The 11884-nt window shown below is 39.9% G+C and overlaps 1 protein-coding gene across 1 annotated transcript in view; it reads right to left on the bottom strand.

Annotated features, from left to right (window-relative positions):
• LOC128690865 (ribosome biogenesis protein NOP53) overlaps positions 1 to 11884 on the bottom strand; it is a 39366-nt gene that overhangs the window by 15784 nt on the left and 11698 nt on the right. Inside the window, exon 6 of the mRNA XM_053779620.2 lies at positions 487 to 737. Within this exon, the coding sequence (XP_053635595.2) occupies positions 487 to 737 (251 nt within the window). The remainder of the gene's footprint in view (positions 1 to 486; positions 738 to 11884) is intronic.

Genomic DNA, 11884 nt, shown 5'->3' with positions numbered 1-11884 from the left:
TCCTGACCTTGTGTGATCAGCGAAAATTGGTGGTGGGTGGAAAAGAGCATTTTTTCCACTTTTTCAAAATGTGTGTAAAATGTCTAATAACATGTTTACACTATATTAAGTGCTCAATATAGCTAGGCATAAACAAGGATAAAAAAATAAAACAAATGCACAATACACACAATATTTACCTTAAAATATGGCACAGGTCACCTTCCATTACACAAATGTGTAAAAATGGCAGAAAAGCAGTGGAAGCACCATACATAATGAACAATGGCTTAACTGAAAACTAATAAAAATGTAGAACACCGAAGAGGATGCCAAATCTTTAAGGCCCTCCTGTGCATTACCTTCATCCTTTCAAATGAATTACAACACCCCTAAGGGACATAGTAAATAAATAAGGCAAGAAACATTTTTCCTATTTTTTTTTATAATTTATTAGTATTACTACTGTATTATTGCAATACTGAAAGACAACCCTGCAAGTCTTACCTTCTCTTCCTCTTCCTCTTCCTCCTCCTCTTCCTCTTCCTTAATTTCATTATCTTCATCTCCAGCCTTTGGAAGGCCTTGTGACATTTCCTGAAGCCACGTTTCCTCTGTAGGAGCTTCATCAATAGTAGGGAACATTTGAGTAGTTAAACATTCTACACGCTCAGTTTTCCTCATCCGACTTTCTTCCTGAGAGATGGCTTTTTGCAACAGCTCTTGATGGTCAGTGAAGGAAGGATTGTATGATGCTCCTATAGGCAGAATGGTTAGAATTAGCATTTTCCTTGCATAACAAACCTTTATTAGACCTTTTATTATGTTATATTTACTCTGCAGTCCTATTTGACAGTTTGCCTTGTAATTTTAAACTATGAGTAGTTCTATTCTCTTAAGCTGCTATTTTTCAGTTTCTGTTTCCTATTACAGCACACTGTCTGTAGTATAACACAAGCAATGTACTGTATATTGCATCTGTATTCAGACTGCACATGTTAGATGATAATGGTCCAGGTGCTGCTATTAAATTTTTCAAGGTTTGTTTCACAAGTACACATGGTTACTATAGGCCAGAGTCCTTATCATCAACATGCAAACAATTGTAAAAGGCATCTTTATTCTGCAATGTTTTGTCTACAAAGTGGGCTTCTTTAGTCAAATACAGAGGAAGCAGTAGAAGCAGTGAAGAGGTCAATATCGTATAATCAGTCCATCACCCTTAAAGACGAAATTCTGAGGTGATCAGTCCCTCAGCCTGGAAAAGGGTTGTGCTCCATAGTCTGGAACAATGTGAAGCTGAAGCATCATAATGTAGACTTATACACTGCCAAAGGTGAGACGCAAAAAAATCTTGAAGACAACAGAAGAGGCGAGACCCACTAGGGGAAGTAAGAATGTAATAATCGAGAAGCAGTGTAGCAAGCCTACTGGGTAAGTCCCTCTCAAATCCATTCTGATGCTTCAGCTTCATATTGTTCCAGACTATAGAGCACAACTCTTCTCCAGCCTGAAGGACTGATCACTTTGAAACTAAGCCTTTGAGGGTGATGGACTGATTGCACATTTACTACTACTACTACTATTCTCTCTCTCTCTCTTCTAGTAAGTTAAATATCTATCTGCCCACTTTCTGGTTATTTTTTTATTCACACATTTTGTGTTATCACACTATGGTCACAGCTGTCAAACCAGAGCCAGTAATCTATTCCTAGAGGGTTTACACATATATAAAGATTTACAATAGCCTGCAGGAATTGGGTAACACCAACTACAGAAATTGTAATGCTTAGTAAAGAATTATTTAGCAGTTTTATGACAACAATTTACAGTTCCAAATTGGCTAAAACAGCCAAGCTGGAAGCATGGATCAGAGTAATTTAATAAAGGATTAGACACAACCTCATCAACAAGACCTCTGGACACTGGGGTACCTCAGGGAAGTGTCCTTGGCCCCCAACTCTTCCTCTTATACATCAATGACCTCCCAAACATATCACAACAACTTGGACCTATTCTCATTGCTGACAACACAACTTTTGTTATCTCCCACCCTAATCTTGCCTCACTCAATACTATTATTAATGAAGAGCTAGTAAAAATATCAACCTGGATGACTGCCAATAAACTTATACTTAATACCGACAAAACTTCCTATATTATGTTTGGGAGCAGAACATTATGATTATTACTTAACATAATGAGGGAAAGTTTCTGGGTCTGCACCTTGACAGCAACTTGAAATTCAACACCCATATCCAACACATAACAAAAGAAGTATCCAAAACAGTTGGCATCCTCTCAAAAATAAGTTACTACGTACCACAAGCAGCCCTACTTACACTAAACTATTCACTGATCTGTTCCTACCTCACCTATGCTATTTGTGCCTGGGGACCAACAACAACAACCCACCTAAAGCCAATATTAACTCAACAAAAAGCTGCAGTACGAATTATCACACAATCCAATGCTAGACAACACCCCCCCGCATTCTTCAAAGGCCTAAACCTACTCACTATACAAAACATTCACACCTACTACTGTGCAACCTACATTTACAGAACAATAAATTCAAATATTAATCCCAAACTAAAACATTTCTTAATAGGACCTATAGACATAATATTGGCAGTTTGGAGGGATATGTTGTGTATCTCTATACGTATATGCTTCTAAACTGTTATATTCTGAGCACCTCTGCAAAAGCAGTGATAATGTGTGAGTGTGGTGAAAGTGTTGAATGATGATGAAAGTATTTTCTTTTTGGGGATTTTCTTTCTTTTTTTGGGTCACCCTGCCTCGGTGGGAGACGAGCGACTTGTTGAAATAAAAAAACAAAAAAAAAAGACATAATATTAGGCACAAAAATCTCTATGACATTCCCTGTGTCCGGCTAAATCTCTTAAAACATTCTAAGTACATTACGGGAGGGGCGAGCCTTTTTTCAGTAATAAGGACATTAAAATTGAAAAATTATGGGAAAAAAATGTTTTCTTACTGCAAAATAGTGCAAAATTCTGGCAACATTTTGATGTAATCAGCTTGCTTCTATCATATTTCTAAGTATTTTTTTATTAAATGTATTTTTTTGTTCTTGCTGTCAGCAGAAATACACGTTGGCAATTAGCAGTTTTTTCCTCCAAAAATTACGATTTTTATGATCATTTCATTCTAAATACTCTACGTGGTAACTTCTGTGATAGCTAGAGTGTGGAGTGCAGTGAGGGAGTCCCTCAGTAGCCTGGAGGCTGTAAAGAAGGTTGGTGGGGTGTAGCACGCTGAGAGTTGGCACGCCACTTCCCTAGAGTTTCACACACAAAAAAAAAAACTCAGTAATAAGTTATTGACATTGTAATCCCTCTCCTGCGATAACTATTCATTGGATTGTCATGATTTTTGCAGACGTTATTGAGGAATGATGGTTCTACAAACATTCAGGGAGAATTGGCCATATTGTGAACAGCTTTTTGTTAATGCCAACAAAAAAAGGCACAATACTGTGACTGGAACAATACACAAATAACCCACACATAGAAGAGAGGAGCTTACGACGACGTTTCGGTTCAATGTGGACCATTTACAAAGTCACACTGTGACTTTGTATATGATCCAAGTCAGACCGAAACGTTGTCGTAAGCTCCTCTCTTCTATGTGCGGGTTATTTGTGTTTTGTTAATGATTTTTTCCTTAAAAAAAAAAAAAAAAAAAAAAAAAAACAAACTTGAACTTCTTTTTTTTATGGAATCTAGTAACATCATCACTAAACTGCCCTGGGTCGTTAATAATCAAGCCTTTACCTTTCATCTGATGTTAACTAGAGCATTGTACATCTTCAGAATTTAGTAGAACAAGGAAAGTTACAGGACCCATGAAATTGTGCATAATTTATTTTTTCTACCTAACTTGAAGGCTAACAGTCAAAACAAACACAGCCTATATGTATTTTTATGCTACTTAATCCACTGTCAAAATCTCAATGAAATTGAAAAAAAAAAAAAAATTACAGTGGACCCCGGGTTAACGATATTTTTTCACTCCAGAAGTATGTTCAGGTGCCAGTACTGACCGAATTTGTTCCCATAAGGAATATTGTGAAGTAGATTAGTCCATTTCAGACCCCCAAACATACACATACAAACGCACTTACATAAATACACTTACATAATTGGTAGCATTCGGAGGTGATCGTTATGCGGGGGTCCACTGTATATATACGTACAGTGGTCCCTCGATTATCGTAGTTCTCGAGAATCGTAAATTTCGGAAATCATAGGGATATTTTCATATAAACATGGGCTCGCTAATCGTAGATTGACTCGCAAATAGTAGTTCGTCTGGGACAGGTACACATAGCCCCGAGCTGCCTCACACTCCTTTCCCAGCCAGTGTGCCATTGTTTATCAGTGAGTGAGGATGATCCACGAGTTCATACGATATATTTCATAATATTCCATTCGTTTTAGTGTTTGCAACTGCTAAATAAGTCACCATGGCTTCAAGGAAAGCTTCTAGTGCCAGCCCTTTGGTAAAGAATGTGAGAAACACATATAATTTAAGAAAAAGTTTGTAGAAAAATATGAAGGTGATGGTGGTAGAGTGGAAGCAGTTGTGATAGTGGTTGATGGTGGTAGAGATGGTTGTAGCAGTTGTAATAGTGATAATAGTTGTAATAGTAGTTGTAATACTGGTTCTTATGTTATTGAGGCTAGGACTTTGGGTAGTTTCAAATTTAGGTTGGATAAATATATGAGAGAGAGGAGTTGGATTTGAGTGGGACTTGCAAATGAGTGGATAGTTATCAAAGCTTATTTCTTGGGTAGCATTGAAAATTGGGTTGGGCAAATGTTTTGTTAGTGGGATGGATTGTTAAGGACCTGCCTAGTATGGGCCAACCGGCCTGCTGCAGTGATGCTCCGTTCTTATGTTCTTAAGGTGGTAGCATTGAAATAGTGTTAGAAGGTGGTAGTGATGGTGGTAGAGGGTGTCTTCTTTAGTGATTCAGCAATTTATCAAAGCTTATTGCTTGGGTATAGCAGTTATGCTGTTAGTGGGTTGGATTTGTGAAGGACCGGCCTAGTATGGGCCAACAGACCTATTGCACTGTTCCTCCTTTCTTATGTTCTAAAAGCTATGGCTGGATAAATAAGTACATGAGTGAGAGGGGTTGGATTTGAGTCGGACTTGCACCTGAGCTTATTGAAAATAAATGGTATAAAATACCGACACACTGGAAACAAACACATATGCAGTTTAATGTGATCCTTTATTGACAACGTTTCGCCCACACAGTGGGCTTTTTCAAGTCATACACAGATCTACCTGGGGTGGAAGGTACGGGAGTATTTATAGTCAGGTTCAGAATGTTGAGGTCAGGTGAAGAATGCTGCATCTGATGATCTACCGGGTGGGCTTATAGAGTCTTGGGTAGCTTGGCAGGGGTATTGGACAAGTTGTGAGTAGACCTTCTGCAGTGTTCTATGTTCTTATGTGGGATAGCGATGAAGAAGTTTCTTTGCAAGTGGTTTAGCTATGTTATAGAAGCCATTGTTCTGGTTGAAATTGTTGGTTATAGAGATAAGCGATGATTCCAGGATTCTTCGGTATTGAGTATTGTCTTCTGTGGCGATAAGTCTTGAGTTTCTGTAGTTAATTAAATGGTTGTGTGAATTGCGATGTTGTACACAGGCATTCCTTGTATCGTCAGTCCTGCTTGCGTATTGGTGTTCTGAAATACGTGTTTGGAGGTCTCTTGATGTTTCGCCCACGTATAATTTGTTGCAGTCATTACAAGGGATTATGTATACCCCTGCAGAGGATGGAAGCTTGTCCTGTCTACTACTGGTGATGTCCTTGATGGTCGTGGTTGTGGAGGTAGATACTTGGAATGATGTATTGGAAAAGATGTTGGAAATATGTTTGGCAATGGAGTTGGTGGGGAGGACTATGTATCTCTTCTCGGCAGTGTCTTATCTGGGGGTGTTGAAGATGTTTAATGCCCGTCGTCTGCAGTCTCTGATGAAGTGACGAGGATAGTGGAGTTTAGAAAATACTTGTTCAATTATAGTGCATTCTTCCTCAAGGAACTCATTGCTGCAGATTCTGAGTGCGTGCAGGAAGAAGCCTATAATTACACCACGTTTAGTTTTGGTGTCGTGGTGAGAGTAGAAGTGGGGAAGATCGTTTTGGTTGGTTGGTTTTCGATAGACTTTAAAACGAAGTTCATGGTCAGTTTTGCAGAGAAGAACATCAAGGAAAGGAAGAGTGTTGCCGACTTCTTCAAGTGTGAACTGGATTGAGGGCTCGACTTGGTTGAGCTTGTCTTGGAGAGCTTGAACGTTGAAACGCCTGGGAGTTATGAGGAGAATGTCGTCAACATAACGGAGCCAGGTGACAGTCAGATCATCAGATGCAGCATTCTTCACCTGACCTCAACATTCTGAACCTGACTATAAATACTCCCGTACCTTCCACCTCAGGTAGATCTGTGTATGACTTGAAAAAGCCCACTGTGTGGGCAAAACGTTGTCAATAAAGGATCACATTAAACTGCATGTGTGTTTATGTTTCCAGTGTGTCGGTATTTTATACCATTTATTTTCATCGTGTCAAACATTGCAGTAGAAATGGATCCTACACATAGAGAATACCTGGACCTCCTTCTAAAAGCTTACTCTCTTCGCAACAGACACAATTTTCTTCGTGACTGCATCCAAGAAATGGTCTTACCAAGATCTACTCCTCCTCAAATTGCCAACATCAAACCTCCTTTCTCCGCTACAGCTCGGACCTACCTTGAAGAGTGTGCAGATGACTTAAACAATGCTACAAAGGAAGCTTTTCTCCAAGCCAGAACACTAGGCACAGCACTTCGGAGCAACATGAACAGATGCACCGCCAAAATCATTCACAGCAGAGTTACCACAGCCAATGTTCAACAGAAGATCAGACTTGCTAGAAAACTACAAACTCTCTGCGATAATAGTCATTGGAAAAGTTTAGGAAGACCTGACATTATTCAAAATCTTTCATCTCGTCCACTATCAAACACAGAAACCGAAGCCCTCAGCTTAGGCCTCAAATTCGCAACAGGAATTACGAAACCAAAACAAGACCTCAGTTTCATCGCCAAAAACTACAGACACAATGACTCCGACTTCCAAAAAGGTTTTCTTCAAGGCATCATCTCAGCAGCCATCTCTACATGCAGCTCCCCAGTCACACCTCGATGTTACATCATTGCACTTAAAGGTTTAGCAGAAGACACGACCATCAGGGTCACCACCGCTGATAAAGGAGGTGGTGTTGTTATCATGAACACTGACGACTACAGGAACAAAATGCTCAATCTACTTAATGACCCAGATACCTACAAACCCCTCACAACTAACCAAGTGGACAACCTTACTAAAACTTTTCTTCAAAGGACTCGCTGCATTCTGAGGAACTCAGAACAAGGGAAGAAACTTCTGCACACCATACCCAGCAACCCCAGACCTGCCAGAATGTACGGCCTACCAAAAACTCACAAGCCTGGTATCCCATTGAGGCCCACATCTTTGGGAATAGGCAGTGCTCCCCACCAATTCTCAGGAACTCTCGCAAAACACCTCTCCAAACTCTTGGGCACTATCAGTCCAGCACATCTCAAACACTCGGGTGATCTTCTCAATTGCATTCGCAACATCAACATCAGGAACAAGAAACTTTCCAGCCTTGACGTAACTTCCCTATTCACCAAAGTACCTACTACACAAGCCATCGATCTCCTGCGCAGAAAAATTGACGATTCACTTAATCTTCCTATTCCAGCCAGCGATTTCATCGACCTCGTTGAACTATGTGTCGGCTTTACGTGTTTCTCTTTCGAAAATCACCTCTTTCAACAGACTTTTGGTCTACCCATGGGCTCGCCACTCAGTGCCATCCTGGCGAACTTATACATGGAACATCTGGAAGCCGAGCGTTTCTCCACCATTATTCCTTCGACTGTCACCTGGCTCCGTTATGTTGACGACATTCTCCTCATAACTCCCAGGCACTTCAACGTTCAAGCTCTCCAAGACAAGCTCAACCAGATCGAGCCCTCAATCCAGTTCACACTTGAAGAAGAAGTCGACAACACTCTTCCTTTCCTTGATGTTCTTCTCTGCAAAACTGACCATGAACTTTGTTTTAAAGTCTATCGAAAACCAACCAACCAAAACGATCTTCCCCACTTCTACTCTCACCATGACACCAAAACTAAACGTGGTGTAATTACAGGCTTCTTCCTGCGCGCACTCAGAATCTGCAGCAATGAGTTCCTTGAGGAAGAATGCACTATAATTGAACAAGTATTTTCTAAACTCCACTATCCTCGTCACTTCATCAGAGACTGCAGACGGCGGGCATTAAACATCTTCAACACGCCCAGAGAAGACACTGCCGAGAAGAGACATAGTCCTCCCCACCAACTCCATTGTCAAACATATTTCCAACATCTTTTCCAATACATCATTCCAAGTTATCTACCTCCACAACCATGACCATCAAGGACATCACCAGTAGTAGACAGAACAAGCTTCCATCCTCTGCAGGGGTATATAATCCCTTGTAATGACTGCAACAAATTATACGTGGGCGAAACATCAAGAGACCTCCAAACACGTATTTCAGAACACCAATACGCAAGCAGGACTGACGATACAAGGAATGCCTGTGTACAACATCGCAATTCACACAACCATTTAATTAACTACAGAAACTCAAGACATATCACCACAGAAGACAACACTCAATACCGAAGAATCCTGGAATCATTGCTTATCTCTATAACCAACAATTTCAACCAGAACAATGTCTTCTATAACATAGCTGAACCACTTGCAAAGAAACTTCTTCATCGCTATCCCACATAAGAACATAGAACACTGCAGAAGGTCTACTCACAACTTGTCCAATACCCCTGCCAAGCTACCCAAGACTCTATAAGCCCACCTGGTAGATCATCAGATGCAGCATTCTTCACCTAACCTCAACATTCTGAACCTGACTATAAATACTCCCGTACCTTCCACCCCAGGTAGATCTGTGTATGACTTGAAAAAGCCCACTGTGTGGGTGAAACGTTGTCAATAAAGGATCACATTAAACTGCATGTGTGTTAATGTTTCCACCTGAGCTTATTGCTTGGGTAGCATTTGTTCTGTTAGTGGGTTTGATTTGTGAAGGACCTGCCTAGTATAGGCCAGCAGGAGTGTTGCAGTGTTCCTACTTTCTTAAGTTCTTATGTTCTTATTTAACATCACACTTACCAGTAGGGTGATCGAGGCTAGGATCTTGGGTAGCTTTAAGAATAGATTGGACAAATATGTGAGTGGGAGGAGCTGAGTTTGATTTATGTCATTGGGTACGGGAGTAAATTCTTGGGTAGCTTTGTGTAGAGGTCATTTTGATAAGGACCTGCCTTGTATGGGCCAGTAGTCATGGCTCACTCACAGGAAGTAGAGAGTGTCCATAAATGGGGTTAACTCCGAGTGGGGATCTGTGACAAGTGGCGTTCCACAGGGATCAGTCTTGGGCCCGTTGTTGTTTATAATATATATCAATGATCTTGATGAGGGAATTACTAGTGATATGAGCAAATTCGCCGATGACACAAAGATAGGTAGGATAATTGATTCAAACGTAGATGTTATGGAACTTCAGGAGGATTTAAACAAACTCTATTCTTGGTCAGAAAAGTGGCAGATGCAGTTCAATGTAGATAAATGCAAGGTTCTGAAGCTTGGGAGTGCCCATAACCCTAGTACTTATAAGTTAAATGATGTAGAACTTAGCCATACAGATTGCGAAAAGGACTTGGGGGTTATGGTGAGCAGCAACCTTAAACCAAGACAGCAATGCCTAAGCATACGTAATAAGGCAAATAGATTACTGGGATTTATATCAAGAAGTGTAAGCAACAGAAGTCCAGAGGTCATACTGCAGCTTTATACATCATTAGTAAGGCCTCACCTAGATTATGCAGCTCAGTTCTGGTCTCCATATTACAGAATGGACATAAATTCGTTAGAAAACATTCAGCGTAGGATGACTAAATTAATACATAGCATTAGAAATCTTCCTTATGAAGAAAGATTGAAGACTCTTAAGTTACATTCACTTGTTAGACGAAGAATGAGGGGAGACCTGATCGAAGTGTATAAGTGGAAGATAGGTATTAATAAAGGGGATATTAATAAGGTCTTGAGGATGTCTCTCCAAGAGAGAACCCGCAGTAATGGATTTAAATTAGATAAGTTTAGATTTAGAAAGGACATAGGAAAGTATTGGTTTGGAAATAGGGTAGTTGATGAGTGGAACAGTCTACCTAGTTGGGTTATTGAGGCTGGGACTTTGGGTAGTTTCAAATTTAGGTTGGATAAGTACATGAGTGGGAGGGGTTGGATTTGAGTGGGACTTTCATATCAGAGCTTATTTCTTGGGTGGCATTGAAAATTGGGTTGGGCAAATGTTTTGTTAGTGGGATGAATTGTAAAGGACCTGCCTAGTATGAGCCAACAGGCCTCCTGCAGTGTTCCTCCTTTCTTATGTTCTTATGAAAGTTAAGACAGTATTTAAGTCTCCGCACTGTCGCTTGATCTTCAGATAGTTCCTGACTATGGAACTGAACTTCTCCAGGCCGAGGGACTGACAACCTCAAATTCTACGACTACAAGGGTGATGGACTGATTACATCGTCTTCACATCTCTACTGTTCCTGTCTATTTTCTGTATTCGACTGAAGAAGCCTACTGTGTAGGCGAAACATTTCGGAATAAAGTTGTCTAACTGTTGCATGTGTGTCTTACCTAACAAAGGTAACTGTCATGTTGAATGTTCATTCTTTTGTGCATGTAAATCTATCTTTAAGGTAAAAAAAAATTGTTGATACTTCTGGGTGTCATGAACGGATTAATTGTATTTACATTATTTCTTATGGGGAAAATTGATTCGAAAATCGTAGATTTCGATAATAGTAGCACCTCCAGGAACGGATTAATTACGAAAAACGAGGGACCACTGTATATTGGTGGTTCCACTAGCCCCTCCCTTAACCCATAAACGGTCCAAGCAGATCTACATTCACGTGTAGTGCTACAAAAGTAGATCTACATTTTTTTTACATATTTTCAAATATAACAAAAAAAAAGTAGATCAAAGTCTTTTTACACATTTTCAAATGTAAAAAAACAAAAAGAAGATCTTTTTTTACATACTTTCAAATGTCGAAAAAACGTATATATACGTTTGGACCGTTTACATAAGAACATAAGAAAGGAGGAACACTGCAGCAGGCCTGTTGGCCCATACTAGGCAGGTCCTTTACAATTCATCCCACTAACAAACATTTGCCCAACCCAACTTTCAATGCCACCCAAGAAATAAGCTCTGATGTGAAAGTCCCACTCAAATCCAACCTCTCCCAATCATGTACTTATCCAACCTAAATTTGAAACTACCCAAAGTCCTAGCCTCAATAACCCAACTAGGTAGACTGTTCCACTCATCAACTACCCTATTTCCAAACCAATACTTTCCTATGTCCTTTCTAAATCTAAACTTATCTAATTTAAATCCATTACTGCGGGTTCTCTCTTGGAGAGATATCCTCAAGACCTTGTTAATATCCCCTTTATTAATACCTATCTTCCACTTATACACTTCGATCAGGTCTCCCCTCATTCTTTGTCTAACAAGTGAATGTAACTTAAGAGTCTTCAATCTTTCTTCATAAGGAAGATTTCTAATGCTATGTATTAATTTAGTCATCCTACGCTGAATGTTTTCTAACGAATTTATGTCCATTCTGTAATATGGAGACCAGAACTGAGCTGCATAATCTAGGTGAGGCCTTACTAATGATGTATAAAGCTGCAGT

This window comes from Cherax quadricarinatus, chromosome 24 (genome assembly GCF_038502225.1).
Source record: "Cherax quadricarinatus isolate ZL_2023a chromosome 24, ASM3850222v1, whole genome shotgun sequence".
Classification (NCBI taxonomy): Eukaryota; Metazoa; Arthropoda; class Malacostraca; order Decapoda; family Parastacidae; genus Cherax; species Cherax quadricarinatus.
Note: the sequence above shows the minus strand (reverse complement) of the source record. Positions and strands in the feature narration are given on the sequence as shown.